The sequence below is a fragment of the Oreochromis aureus genome, linkage group 17 (assembly GCF_013358895.1).
Source record: "Oreochromis aureus strain Israel breed Guangdong linkage group 17, ZZ_aureus, whole genome shotgun sequence".
NCBI lineage: Eukaryota > Metazoa > Chordata > Actinopteri > Cichliformes > Cichlidae > Oreochromis > Oreochromis aureus.
Window position 1 is genome coordinate 15419109 of NC_052958.1, and position 15311 is coordinate 15434419.

Consider the following 15311-nt stretch of genomic DNA (forward strand, 5'->3'; position numbering starts at 1 on the left):
CACTGGCATTCAGGCGATCCAGTCTTTCACAAAGGTGCTTGATTTTATACACCCGTGGCCATGGAAGTGATTGGAACACCTGAATTTAATGATTGGGTGGGTGAATAAATACTTTCAAAATATAGTGTAGCTGCCTAAGACAATAAGCAATCTAACATTAGCTATGAAGAAGAGGCACACTAGTTCTTTTTTCTTTCAGATTTTTAGCTCATTTTCCAATTAATAATTATTATATTAGTTTACAGATCTTCTGCATTTTTATAAATTCATTCTATTAACCAATTATCACAAGTTAGAGATATGGGTGCAACTAGAGTCCATCCTGTCTACTGTGCTTGTACTGTATTACAGCCATTACCTGTGTAGCACCGACTCCACTGCCACAAGGATTTTAACACATGCAGCAGGTAATATTTAAGGTAAGGTAGTTTTACCTGGACAATCAATGCTACTGTTTGATTACTTGGCATTATACTGTGAACGCTCTTTGTGCTGATTGAACAAATCAGTGAATTTAAGTTTCTGCAAGTCCCAAGATAATGCATTTAAAGTAATACTAACTTTTAAATCCTAAAAACACCAATATAGAACCGTATCACTTTGATGCTTGCTGAGGTGTTGATGGCTGCATCACACATATAAATGTGGTTTTCGTATCAACAAGTCTGTGAAGAGCATCCCTCTTGGTAAAACATTCTGCTGAAGTCAACACCTCAACAAGATTTTGTTACAAGCAGCACTGTGGTGTCAGCAAATCCCATCTTGAGTGAATTCAGCATAAAAAAAAAAAAAATCACAGTAATGCCCTCATCTAATCCAACTTAAAGGTCACCACAGTGCACAAGAGAAATATGACAAATTTAAGGGAATGCGTTTTTCCACAGAAAATGTGCTTGTTTTAGATAATAAAGAAAGCATTCTCACAGCTGACCCATCATTAATCTCAAACATCTTTTTTACAGTTCTTTGCCGTTTCCCTTTCCAGTATACAAGGAAAATGGATATTGATGACAGATGTGTTAGTTTTTTTTTTTTCAGTATTTTTATTTGTTTTTACAGACTTTTGTCACAACAAAGTCAGCAAGAGCATTCTTTTTTTTGTCTATTGCATTGTTGTAATTTGTTTGAAAGCAACCAAGAGGACAGTGACCATTTCATAGCATAAAAGCAGAGGCAGTTTTGACATGCAGCAAAACAGGCAGGGCTTTAAACCGAAACAAAAACAAGGCAAGGGGAATAAAAAGAACCCCTACCAACAACTTTCAAATCTGACCCCCATTAACCCATCACTTACAACCCCTAGAGCCCATTAGTTACAAAATACTCAGAGAAGCTGCAAGAAAAAAAAATGAAAAAGGAATTTTTGCTCTGAACTCTCACCCAGGGGCGACAAAATGAAGAAAGTTCTAAAATATCTAATCCTATTATGTGCTGTTAACATTGCTTCAAAAGGGATTGAGTAACATGTTTGAAAATTGCAACATTCAAGTCATTCTAGTTAGCCAGCATGGTGATTGGTCAAAGAATAGAGAATACCTTAATGATGTAAAATTTGTGGAAAAAACACCATTTGATATGTAAGTGATACATCACCAAGTAGAAAAGAAAAATCTGACCTCTGCACCTCCCTCAGCCAACATCTGTAAAATATTAAGCTTGGATTTGAGGGACAATTTGATCTATTAAAAAAAAAAAAAAAAAAAAAAAAAGTACAGGAAGAGGCCACACATAATGAAATGTTAATTAAACTAATCCTTTTAGTCTTATCAAGTATAGTACAGTGCAATTAATGTTCATGAGAAATCCTGGCCATAAAATACTTAAACTGTGAAGTTGTAAAAATATTAACACACTACTGATCCATTACCATTTAATTTCAGTATGTTTTTACAACAAAACTGCAAAGAAAGATGTGCATTTACTCGTATATGAAAGCTTTGTGTTTGTGTTATAGAGTCTGTTACTAATCTGAGCAGTGTTAAGATCCAGGTTCAAGAGCACTCCCCAAGTGTTTGGTCCTTAAGGGAGATATAATTGACAAGTCCTTCTGTTAAATGGCTAAAAACAGAGGACTAAGGAAAAAAAAAAATCCTATCCCAAAAACCTGGGGAAAAGAGAAATTACAATGTAAGGAAGACCACCAGACAGACAAAATGAACCTCCAACAAACAGACAAAAGCATTGTTGAGACAGAGGTTGATCAGGGTCAAAGGGGCAAGTCCATCTTCTCTCAGGAGATCACTGCATCCATTTGAGTGCCCGTTCATACAGCTGCCCAGCCACCTCCCATACAGTGGTGTCTTACTTGAGCAGAGCTTTTATGGGCTCAGTAGCAGCAGCTTCAAGGGCAGTCATGCCGTCTGGTGATTTTTGGTCTTTGTCAGCTCCCTGTGGAGGAGAGGGGACATAATGTTTACTTGGTGCCTCAAACTTTAGTGACATCTGCTCAAACGTGACAGTCAAATACAGCATTGACAACCCCTTCTTGAATAATGCCCAATCTTGCGTGGCTAGATTGGAGTTTGGGTCTGAACCAGTCAGACCCAAACTCCTTCATACACATTTTTTTGTTTTCGTTTTGCCCGCATCTGAAGAACTGGGAAGATTAAGGAAACCAAAACAAGGGATTAAAATCTAAGCACAGTTTTTGGACACAAATTGCACCAGCTGTGATTTAGTTTTCAGAGCTGAAATGTGTACTCCTCAAAAACAAAACTGTTGGCTGAGCACCGAGCCTTGAGTAGATGCATTTGGAAGCCAAGCTAAAGTGAAATCAGAAGAGGTTTGTTCCAGAAATGGGAAAAGAAAAAAAAATAAATGCATACACATCTCTAATTAACAAAGTCATTAAAATCAGGAATCAGTTGATAAGATTCAACTGGGAAGAAACCAAGTTAGTTAGCAAGTATCTCACAGGTTCAATGGTTCTGGTGTACAAATGCATATTTCACTTTTTGAGAAAGACCAGTGAAAAACTCAAAGACTAAAGTTAGTTGCCAAAGGAAGAGAAACAAGACTTAGTTTAGACTAGCCCCTTACTCCTTTGAGCTGTGATAATATGTGTATGCTGACTCTGACACTGTGGCTGTGTAGTTATTGTTATACTTTTCCTTAAGCTGCAGGGAGTCCACCTGGAGGAGGCATGTATATTTGGTTCAATTATAGAGCAGCACCAGCACAAACTGGCAGGCATGCTGACGTCCAAACAAAGCCTTGCATTCACGGTCCGATTATGAATTTTACATCAGCCGAACCCTTGCATACTCAGGGACACAGGAAAGGCATGCAGGTCAATCATGAACACAACAAGGACAAGATTTTCCCTTGGTTGACTGCTTTAGGGAAGCAGAAAGGCTGTGGTATAAAAGATCTTTACAGAAAAGTGAGGGTGGTCATTCAGACATAAAGCTGCCACATTCAGAGGCCATCAGATCAATGGAAAGGAGTGCATGACTAAGAGGGGCTGAAGTCACACACACTGAGACACAAATCCATTCGAGCTTTGAGGGATAACAGAATCAATGTGAAGGAGATGGGAGAAGACATAGCCATTTAGATTAGTACGGACAAAAAACACAGACACACACACAAAAAAAAAAGAGGGAGAGATAGAAACAGGCCACATGCTTTAATGCATTTGTAGTGACAACAGATTTAATGGGCAAAGTAGGAGTGGAAGGGCTTGCAGTGGAAATGCGTCCCTTTGTTTAGCTTGCCAAGTTTAGCCTCTTAGCAAAGGGCTTACAGAACCAAGGCAGAGAGAGTCTATTGTTGCGTGGAGAAGCAGGGCATCAAAAACAATGTGCCCCAGTTCGAGTACCCGGTAGCAGGAGGATGGTTATCTGGGAGCGAATTCCATGCCACAAGAGCAACAGAGCATAAAGCGAGAAGGAGGATTTACCAGGGTTGAGTTGGTAACCTGTCACATCTACAGCTCTAATTGGTAAGGAAATGGAAGACAAAATGAGAGAGAGCACCCCCCCCCATCAGAACATACTTCACATTTCTTGGCATAATGCTCCTTTCAACACTCTAGTTAAACATGTTAGAGCCCTGTTATGCAACACTTGAGGTATGAAGTCTAGTGAGACCCATTCTCTCACTTTTTCAATGTGAATTTTATACACTTTATCTGATTATTCTGATGGTATCAAACATGCCTGTTATAGATATTAAGTTAAAAAAAATACAATTTCATAAATTGAAGCATTCTTGCAAAGGATTACATAATAAAATTCATATCACCCCCATGTCTGTTAAAAATGATGATGGTTGACAGCTAACTTGTCTTAGCTGGGACATAAAACATGGATGCAAGGAGAAACAGAGGAACAGCTCTCTTCAAGGGGAACAAAATCTGACAACCAGCTTCTATAATGCTCACAAATTCACAAAATGATTACTGATTTGGTTGTCTGTGCAGAAGAGTGAAAGTGGGGCCAGTCTTCATTGTTTAATGAAGAATTGATCTCACACAAAAGCTGTACATTATCAACTACAAAATAAACAATGACAAACTTTTTTTTTTTTTTTAAGTGAAGTTGTGCAAAATTTAGTCTTTAATCAAATCCTGCAGTGTTAAAAACAAAACGAAGCGAAGCAACACAAAAAAAACCCGATGGTTTTGGAAGCCAGATCTTTCAATTTCAAGGGGAAAAAAGTCCTTCCCTCCCCTACCTTACCTGCAAATAAACAAAGGGTTTCTTCAGTGTAATTCATCTTTTCAGAGATAGGGCAGCTTGCCAGGAAAAAAACATTTTTTTTTCTGATAATGTTTTAATCTTTTTTCATTTATCACAGTTTAGAAGTCTGCTCCTTTTAACAAGCTACCCAATTTTTGTTCTTCTGTCAGTTAACTTTTCCTGAAAATGCAGATTCATGCATACCAGGTACCTGATAACCAATTACCGTAATCTCTTACTCTGATGTGCTACTGGGTAGGGCGCCCAAACTTCATATTTCGATATTGTTTAGCTGGATGGCGATATACGATGTATATCTCGATATTTTTTTTAAACAAAAAGAGTTCTTAGTCAAAGCTATGTGTTGCAGATGTCACACAGGCACTTTTATTAACATACAGTGTAGATGTAAAAAAAAAAAAAAAAAAAAAAAAAAATCACTCAGAAATAAATTATCAGCATCTTGACGCTGGCTGCAGGTGAAGCGATGGGGAGGGGGAGTTGTTTTCAGTGAAGGAGGGAGGCGGGACAGAGTAAAGTTGCATAGAGACAAAAGTGGACCAAAGAGAGGCAAACTAGCAGCTCCACAAGTGTAATTATAACGCAACGTAGACTATATCGATATAAACGATATTGCCGATATGCACTACTTGATACAGCTGCCGATTTCAGATGCAGAAGAGCTTCTGACTCTCAGAAGGATGTTCTGTGACTGGCAGCAGAAGAAATTAAGGAAAATAAATGCCGATAATGAAGTCTTTTTTTTAAAGAGACAAAATGAGCTTTTAAAACCCAAATTTTTCATTGTAATGTGAAAGTGAAATGTGGCTGTGTGATATTAACACTCTTAGGGACATTAAATGCATCATCTAGTGACAGCTCAGATCTTAACTTGAAGTACACTGCTTAGTTTGAGCAAAGAAATCACTCTATAACATGTCATCTTTCAATGCTTAAATAATAGCTCTTGGGATATAAATATGGTCTGTGGTAGGAATAAAAAGCTCTGAGTCAAATGTACACTTAAGTCGGAAACATGCAATGTCAAATGCGTGCTGACATGCCAGCAACTTTTATAGCCGCATCTTATATCTCGTATAAAAATATATCGATATTTTTTAAAAACTCCATATATCGCCCAGTCTTACTACTGGGTAAAGAAGAGAGGAATGGAGATGATTCTCTTTATCCCTCCCCTTTTCTCCAGCTCTGGAGAGGTCATTAGTTGTTGGTTCAGTCCAAACTTAATCAACCCTACCGACCTCATCTAGATTGCAAAAAAAACAGCACTACATGTTGACTTTAGCAATAATCCCTGCCTTCTTGGCGACAAAAAAGCCTTCTGTATAGGGCTGTTCGATATAACGATATATATCGGATGACGATATAAAAACATCTATCGTTTCATTTTATGCTATCGTTTGTTTCGTGGTGTCGCAAAATAAACGGTTTACGGCAATATTTTTTCATCGTTTTGATGGTCACTGTAGTGGCCTTTCTTAAAGTTCTCTCTTTCTCCTATATTTAATATAACCACACTACGGATGGACAAGCGCCTGTTTTTATGCGTTGACGTTAGCAACAACGACGGTAAAGCCATCGCGTGTCCGCTTGTTTATTTTCCACATAAACCTTTCACAAAAAAGCTCAAGATCCTGTTGAGACTTTTCAAAATAAACTGAATCACGTGAAAGATGCAGAGTGTTTACGGATGAGAAGCAAAAAAGAGCCGTCGGGTGCTAAAAAAATAAACCTTTGACTCAAAAGTTAGAACAGGCTTTTCCCCGCAGCACGCCGTATAATAAATACTAACAAAGAAAACGGCGGCCGTTACAACTTACGTCTAAAAATGTATCGTTTCATGCATCGGTTAAAACAATCGACTCCAGGTACGCGATGCCCAGCTGGAAACACTTCACGCAAGTCGAGCTGCCCGAGATTCACAGAATTTATAGAAAATGTTAAATTTTTGTTATTTATATCGTTATCGGGACGATAGAGGTCTTATATCGGGATATGAGCTTTTGGTCATATCGCACAGCCCTACTTCTGTATAATAAACACAACTGCATAATTTGTACCACTATATTTAAGGTTATACCATTCTCATAATCATTACCTTCTCGTCACCAAACATACTGCCCAAAACTGTGTACTGGAGCCATGCCAGAGATAATGCTTCATAAAAGGATTTATGGTCGAGTTCCAGTAATAGTGCTGGCACAGTCTTCCTTTTTCTGCCTTTCAGGATACACCACGCTACCCCCAACGGCCAAGCAGCTCACTGGCACACTCCTGACACCACTTAGAGTAATGAGCTTTACTCAACTTGAATAATGACCCCACATGATCACCTCACTGTCCAAACACTAGCCAGTCAAAGACGTTGATGGCCAATTGAGACACAGACTAATGAACAAGAATAGACTCCCAGCGTGTCTCCAGTCAAAATAAGATACATCATCACCCTGGATTATAGAGCTATACAAAGCAGCAGTGGGTCAGTAACATAATGCCACCAACATGCCAAAATGTCCATTAAGTTTTCATTATGACTGTAGTGAATGGAATGCATAAGTCTTCAAATACTGAGCCAAAGCCTCACTCAAAACCTATTTGAAGCACAAGATTTTCATCAGACTATTGACCTGCTGTCAGCAATCAAACATTACTGAGCAGTTAAAAGGGCAAATTTTTAACACCCAGCGATAAGGATAAGATCAATATATGCATTAGGACAGGATGTGCCAGAAAGGCTCTGGATGAGATACGGTGGGGGCTGGGAAATAAAATCCTTTTATACGTTTATGGTAACCTCAACATATGAAGCAATAAAGACTGCAGGTGTGCACTTTCACCCCCCTCAAAAAACAAAAACACTTCAGTGACGAGTGAAAGATGTTTTATACTAGTGTGTGTATATATATATTATCTATACAGTTAGGATCAATGTTCCATCCCATCTTTGTATTAAAGGGCAGAGAGAAAAAAGGAGAAAACCTTTAGGGGCAAATGTAAAAGACACAAAGACAATAGGAACTGACTTCAAACAGTACTGTATTTCTTCCTAGACAATAGCAAGTTCCCATTAAAAGAAAAATGTGTGTGTATTTGTGTGTACGCCCTTTTATTGCCGACCTAAAATTAACTGGCTGGTCTTTGCAGGCTGTAGTCAGCACTCTTGGCCAGGATCTTACAGCTGGGTCACCTTTGGGGTAATAATGGCCTTTCATAATTCATTAACAACAACAGCACAGCACACAGTTGGGGGCAGGGGTCAGCTTCCATGATGCACAAGGGAACCACGCCATTTTTAATCTGCCAACACAAGAATGTCTGACAGTCCAACAGTCACAATTCAGTATTCTCAGTGGGCTCCTTTTATCCAGTGCAATGTGGCAGCTGTGCAAAGCTACAGGTGCTGCCAGACAGAGTGGATTTACACTAGCACTATCAGTGGTGTAGCTCTGAAATATCTATTAATCTCATGTTGGGATACATGGGAAGTTTTCAAAGCTGTCATATGGATATACTGAGACCTGCCCCCTGTGGCAACTATTAGCATCTAGTGTTAATTATTGATGGTAGTTAGTTGGAATTATTATAAAATCAAAAACTGTGATGAATTATGACCACCTGTCTTGTTTGGTATGATACTAGCTTTTTGAAAGTCTACCAGTAGCTGGATAATTCATGAGACTTTAGTTTAAATTTACAATTGTGATCTACAATGACTATGAAAACAAGACAATCAACGTTAAATTATTACTATTTCCCTGTCAAAGTCCTTGTCATAACAAAACTCATTTTTCTTGTGTAATAAGTCAATCACACACCTTTTCTTAAGTTGCTGTGCTTTCATCCCTCTCTAAAACAAAACTTACCCAAAGGTCTTTGATTTACAAAGATGAGGCACTACATGATACAGCTGCCTATTTCAGATGCAGAAGAGCTTCTGACTCTCAGAAGGATGTTCTGTGACTGGCAGCAGAAGAAATTAAGGAAAATAAATGCCGATAATGAAGTCTTTTTTAAAGAGAAAATGAGCTTTTAAAACCCAAGTTTTTCATTGTAATGTGAAAGTGAAATGTGGCTGTGTGATATTAACACTCTTAGGGACATTAAATGCATCATCTAGTGACAGCTCAGATCTTAACTTGAAGTACACTGCTTAGTTTGAGCAAAGAAATCACTCTATAACACGTCATCTTTCAATGCTTAAATAATAGCTCTTGGGACATAAATATGGTCTGTGGTAGGAATAAAAAGCTCTGAGTCAAATGTACACTAAGTCAGAAACATGCAATGTTAAATGCGTGCTGACATGCTAGCAACTTTTATAGCAAATGACTTGCTGTATATTAGTTTCTTTTTCCTGTCCGTTATTTCCTTCAGTTTACCATAGCGCTGATCGCCAGCTGACAACAGTTTTTCGCTCTTGGCTGACTAGTTACAAGATTCTGGTGCCTTTGTTGATACGCAGGACAGAGTTTGCAGCTGTGCTGCCAAAAATGCAGGACTAATACAGCTGATTAACTGAAATCAGTTGGTGTAGCATACTACAACCATGTCTCTCTAACCAAACACTGTTGTTTCCCCATATATAGATTATGGTTTCCTCTTTTCAAATGCCTTCTTCAAAGTCCCATTCAACCTGTGAACCTATTAAAAAGTCTGTCTGGCTGTTAGCAATGAGATTGTAAAGACTGCAAAAAGTGACTTCCCCATTCTGTAGTGTGACCCCTCCCCACTTCCCATTACTTGATGCTACTGTGAAACAACTGTGTAGAGGAGCTTTCATTTACCCTGCCTCATTAAGCCTGGCTGGAAACAGACAGCTGCTCACTCACCCTCAGGCCCCTGATTCTCACTCTCTCTCTGAATTCTTCTCATATACACATAACAGTCTGGAGCAGCCTTTGAATGATGCTTTTTCATGACATCATGTCGTCTTCCACAATGTAAACTCCACTCAATCAGTGGTGGTGTACTTGTGTCATTTTCCAAATTTCAAGCCAAACTATAAAAATTGACCAATTTGTTTGAAGCACATTTACAAAGCTAAGCTGACTGACTGCAACATCCATGTTCTTTGCATCATTGTTCAAAGAAGCTTTTTTCCCACTTAAATTTCCCACTTAAATTGATTGATTAAATTTAATAATAAACATGTACCGAGATAGAGGACCCAGTCAACTATATACCTGCCTGCTTCTTTTAAACATCATGAGTGTTATAAGGCAGAGGAGTACACAGAAAAAGAAATGTGTGCGTGAAAATGAATGTGTGACATTCATCCTCCACTGGGCCATCAATTCAACTGCAGTCGGGCTCATTTGGACTGTAGTGAAACAGTAGCTACAGCTGCCCTGATGGGTAGAAGATGTGTCATTATGCCAGGAGCGCATACACTTTTGAGCCTAACGTTCAGGTAAGACATGCAAGAAGAAACACTGACTTGACGGTGTAAAAGAAAGCTCCCCACTTACAAATGAGGCTATCTAACTGTGAAGGAACTGCAGAAATTTGTATTCTATAGCCAGATGACACTGGATAGATTGGACATTTATTATAGTATTCTTGTTACTATGTTGTAGTGCTATAGCCAATGCCAGCTGTGCCTGACTCTGTTCTGTGCCTCTCCTCACAGCTGTGACTAGATCCGCACATGGCAGCATGTATTTTTTTGGACCTAAGTAGCATTTAAGGTAGTTCCAGAGCTAAACACCTTAGGGAGGCTAATGTGGAGGGATAGAGCAGAGACTTAGATGAAGCCAAAGGCAGTGCTCCTATGAATGAAAGAAACAAACAACAAAAAAGCAAGTGCGCAGCAGCAATAGTGTGCGATGCTCTATGAACATTCCAGCACAGCCTCCATAGAAATGTGTTAAAGGGCTTTTTGTCCAATGAGTTACCTCATCAGCACTCATGGCTCCCATGGAACCACTGATACATCAGCATGCACTAGTGGGTGAAAGACACCAGTGCACTCCTTTGTGCAGATGCTTGCATATGCATACATGAATGCAAGCTCAAATCAGGGCACCAACCTTTTCTAGCAGGAGCTTGACACATGAGAGATGACCCTCAAAACAGGCAGTCATCAGTGGAGTAAACCCATGTTTGTCTGGAGCCTGTGGAAGAAGAGGATGAGAGAGGAATGAGTGAGAAGAAGAAGACTTTTGGTCTTTGGAGGGAAAGCAAAGATTGTATATTGTTACACTTTTAAACCCTTGTTTAAAAAAAAAAAAAAAGGTCTTGTGATTTGCAGATACCAATTTTAAGCAAAGGGTGAGATGCACCGTGCTAATGTGCGTCTGCTGAGTGCGAGGAAGATTTAGAGACTTCCTACTCCTGATTATTGGAGTTAAAGCATCCATGTCTTATTGTAAATTACTAACACATGATGCATTCAAGGTAAAAAGCAATTTAAGAGACTGTTGTTGAATCAGGCCACTACCACACCATCTGACGAAACTACAAGGCTCAAGGGGCCATCAAGGTTAAATTTGAGAAGGGGTTTTCTAGCATCAAAAATTTGGGGCTTTCAAAGAGGTTTTAGCCTCACACGAAAGGAAGATTACCTGAACTACTACTGAAATTTTTTTAAGAGGGGCTTAATTTACTAAACATAACAGAGGTCTATGCATTTCCTGTTAAGTAAGGCAACACAGACTCACTGCCCTAACTGCAAGCGGATCAATTGTGGTTATGTGCGTCACTCATGAGAAGCCCACTATGACCCATAAAAAACCCCTGCTGAGGCCTGGCCAACTCACTGGTAAAAGACAGCCAATGAACAGTGGGTAGAAATGTATATGATAAACCCCTTTTTATTAAAGCCAGGTTGCTTTTGTTTAAACAAACAAATAATGTTTGTTTCTAACCAGACATTAGACAGTCAAAGGAAGGAGACACAGGCTCTGTTATTTTTGTGGTCACTGTAGTGCTGAGCAGTAGGCAAATTAATGCAAAAAGAATGAAGCTGAGATAGTTGTAACTCTTACATTGATATCTGCCCCCTTAGAAATGAGGAACTCCACCACATCTGTCTGACCGAAGTCTGCAGCATAATGCAGCGGCTTCCTCCCACCATCGAGGGTCCGGTTAACATCCTCAGCCTAGAGAAGGGAAAAAGTACACATTAACAGGGATGAGATCGCCTAACTTGGCATTGCCACAAGCCAGTATGGTGCGTCTTAGTTTAAAAAAAACAAAAACAAAAAAGAAAACACAGAAATCAAAGCCCTTCAAAAGAAGGTAACATCTATTAAATCATTTTTTGCTGCTTGGACCCATAATAAAACACAAATCAGTCCCAGCGAGGGCTGTCAGTCCTGACTTTTTCCTCAGAAGTATATGAATAATTACTTGCCTGTATAAGGATGAAGGGAAGTGAAGCAAGAAAAGCTCAGAAAAATGAGTATACTGTCGAGAATATAGAAGCATAGGAAGCCCTAGAAGATGCATTAATATCTTGTTACACAAGACCTTCATATTATAAACACCTGAGCTGGGGATGAAGGCTCAGGTGTTGGTTCTCCTGAGGCAACTAAGATCAACATTAATGAGATGGCAATAAAATGACAGACTAGGCAAACAGCACTGACAAATACTGTGCATTATTGATATTAAAACTACATGAGATTACATATGACCTCAAGTTTTTAGATTATTATTATTATTATAGTCATCTCCTGCCTCTAATTCCTAAATTAAATTTGCTACAATATTTACCATGACAGCATAAAATGAAGACTCAACCTGCTACAGATCTCTAAATATGATTTTCGAAGCAGACACATTGAATTACTATGGCAGTAATGTCACATATATATATATTTAGTTTAATCAAATAACTGTTGTGAAAGGACTCAATATCGTCTTGTACATATAATAAATCCAGTTTTATGTAGACCTAAAACCTTAAGGTTACACTTTAAAAAAAAACACTAAAAAAAAAACATTTCTTTTTACTCTCTGCCATTTCTTGGGGTCAGATGAACATGGTCAGTTGCACACAAATTCTGTTTTATTTCTACTAGATATTTCTGAAACAGAATCCACACTGCAGCACTGCCATATCAAAAACATCCTTGTAGGTCAAATTCAACATACTGAACACAATGTTTCACCTTACACCCCATCTTGCTAAGTCACGTAGCTGATTGATATCAAACCTCAACCTTCTCTGAGAATGTTTAAATGTTACCTTCAGTGGTTGATAAAATTAAACGAGCTCCATTTATACTATAGAAAAAGGTTAGTTATTTTTATCTACATGTTTCGTCAATGACACAATTACAGAGGGAACACAAGAAACCTCACTTCTCAGAAGTCACCAACTGTAATCATGAGCTCATGTCAATCATTTGTAGTGGTGGTTTATGTCAACAGTTCTTATAGTGCGGTCTTCGCCTCCTGCAGTTAACACACGCATACAAAACTTCACACAGCCCCTCCCTACACTGGCAGCTGAAGTAGTTGATCTGCACAACACTGAACAACAATTTATCAGGAATTTGAAGAAGTCACTAAAGCTGCCCTTTCAGGAACACTGAAGGTTATTCGTTATGGCTACTAATAAAATAATAATAATGGTAATGTGGGAACTAGGCAGCAAAAATGATCAGTCCTGCCTGCCTGTAACATTAATACAAATTATTAACAGGACAGTTATTTGTGTCTAAAAACTTGTGTTTTTCTTGACGTCACAGCCTCAAGGTGAAAAAAAAAAAATCTATCAGTGACTACATTAAAACAGTGGCAAGCACTTTATGGTGCCAAGTTGAACAAGTACAGTGTTACCTCAGACAACCTAAAATTTTAATTCATTTTTTGTTCTTTTGCTCTATGTAAGAGAATCTTAAAATATGTCACATACTTGGAGACAGTATGTATAGTTTTGACCCTGTGTGGAAAGTTGTATGCTGTACAATTATTCCACCCTGGAAAAAGAACCGTTAAAATAAATAATTTGAAGTACCAAATTACACTCATCATGATCGTCATGGTATGTAAACACTCATTTATACAAACACATAATTAATAGTTGATGACAAATAGAACAAGACACTAAGAAAAAAAGAAAACGCTTCCGTCTTCTCAAAAGTCACCAACATCCTGAGCATTTTATCAGTCTTTAAGAGTTTGATCAAAAACTATATTTAGTTTCACGTATTGTAAAGCTTACATTGGAAACTAGCATTTTACAATTTAAACACATTAGTGAGCTGTACTTTATGAGGAAGCAAATATAGATTCAGTTAGTCATTTGTGGGGAAACAACTGAGTGTAAATCATATGTGGCAGTAAAACTATCCAGCTACTACCCAACTACAAAATCCGAATGCAGGCGTGTTTCCTAAGATAGCTGTTTTACAGAAACATCTCTTCGTGGTAAGCATAGGCAGAAACCTTCTCATCAGCCTGCTCCAAAAAGAGCATGCTGGCATTAATGAACGCTGCTACTGCTATTAGCCAAGCCTCCATCTCCTAGACTACAGCTGAGACCACCGCCCACCAAAGCTGACTAGACACTGGGCCTGTCTGCTCGATTAGCCGCTAGCATATAGCTAGACATTTGCCTCAGCTCTCTTAACAACACGCTTATAGAAGACTGTAATATGCGTTTTCTAGTAACGTATATACTGTGCTTAAAACACCTTGCTACAGTAACATTGTTACTGGAGTCAAGAGCCGTTATCCGTATGTCACGTACCAACAGATACCATAGTTGGTTAGCTAACCAACAAGTTGCTCTCAGCGGAAAGTGATAATGAATTAACTTTAAACACGTCTCGTTACCCGTAAGACGAATTAAAATCAGTTAAAAGGTGCACATATTACCGTTAATGTTACAGACCCAGAATGTCCCAACAGCTTTTCAATTCTGGATTACCAAACTTAACATTGCCCAACTCCAGCTAACGCTAGCTCGCTACCAGCTCTACGAACTAGCGTTGATTACCTTAGCTATGCTGTCAGCAGTCAAAAATGCACAACTGCACAACAGTGGGCAAGTCAAATAACAGCCAAATTACCGTTCGCAGTGTGGCTTTGACCTCATCCAGGTCCCCGGTCTTCAGTGTCCAAATCAGATCTTTATCGCACATCTTTTTGTTGTTGGTTCGGTGTTGCACCTTCCTTGTTGTACTGCCGGGGGTTTGACAAGTTATCGGCTAGTGTGTTAAAAGTTAGCTAGCTGAGGCTAGAAAACTACTACTCTCGTCGAGGCTAATACCGTTTCGGCTAAATAATAATCCTCAGAATAATATTTTTTGTTCGATATGGCGACTCAATGACGAGTGACGGGGAAAAATGGTTCACGAAAAGTTCTAAACGGCAAAGTAGCAAACAGGTATCCGCCTTTCTGCAATCCAGAAATATTTCCGATGCCTTTACCCGGAAGAGAATCTTTATGGAGAAGTTTATGCTGTTCTGTGGCGATAAGATGGAGATACTTAATGCAACGCACATGACTCGTCAGGGTTTTTGAATATCCCTAATTTGTAACAATTATTTACAGTTCCTAAATAAACATATACAGAAAAGTATAATTAAATAAGCTTCTATGTTACAATGTAAAGTAAAACGGAAATTCATTTTCCTTATATGGTTCTGCATTTT

At 38.7% G+C, this 15311-nt stretch overlaps 1 protein-coding gene across 1 annotated transcript; it reads right to left on the minus strand.

Annotated features, from left to right (window-relative positions):
- Positions 1-1023: 1023 nt before the first annotated feature.
- Positions 1024-15098, minus strand: mtpn (myotrophin). Its single transcript, XM_031735759.2, has 4 exons — positions 14726-15098; positions 11690-11803; positions 10733-10816; positions 1024-2388 (listed from the first exon to the last, which is right to left on the minus strand). The coding sequence occupies exons 1-4, from the start codon at positions 14795-14797 to the stop codon at positions 2302-2304; spliced, it is 357 nt and encodes a 118-aa protein (XP_031591619.1). The 5' UTR covers positions 14798-15098; the 3' UTR covers positions 1024-2301.
- Between the last annotated feature and the right edge of the window lie 213 nt (positions 15099-15311).

Bases quoted from the DNA above. Each gene is read 5' to 3' on its own strand.
- mtpn (XM_031735759.2), bottom strand. From the start codon at position 14,797: ATGTGCGATAAAGATCTGATTTGGACACTGAAGACCGGGGACCTGGAT. The intron at 10,817-11,689 runs GTAAGAGTTACA...CTTCTTCCACAG, and splicing joins CTAAGGGGGCAGATATCAAT to GCTCCAGACAAACATGGGTT. The intron at 2,389-10,732 runs GTTGGTGCCCTG...TCTCCTCCACAG, and splicing joins TCAAGCTCCTGCTAGAAAAG to GGAGCTGACAAAGACCAAAA.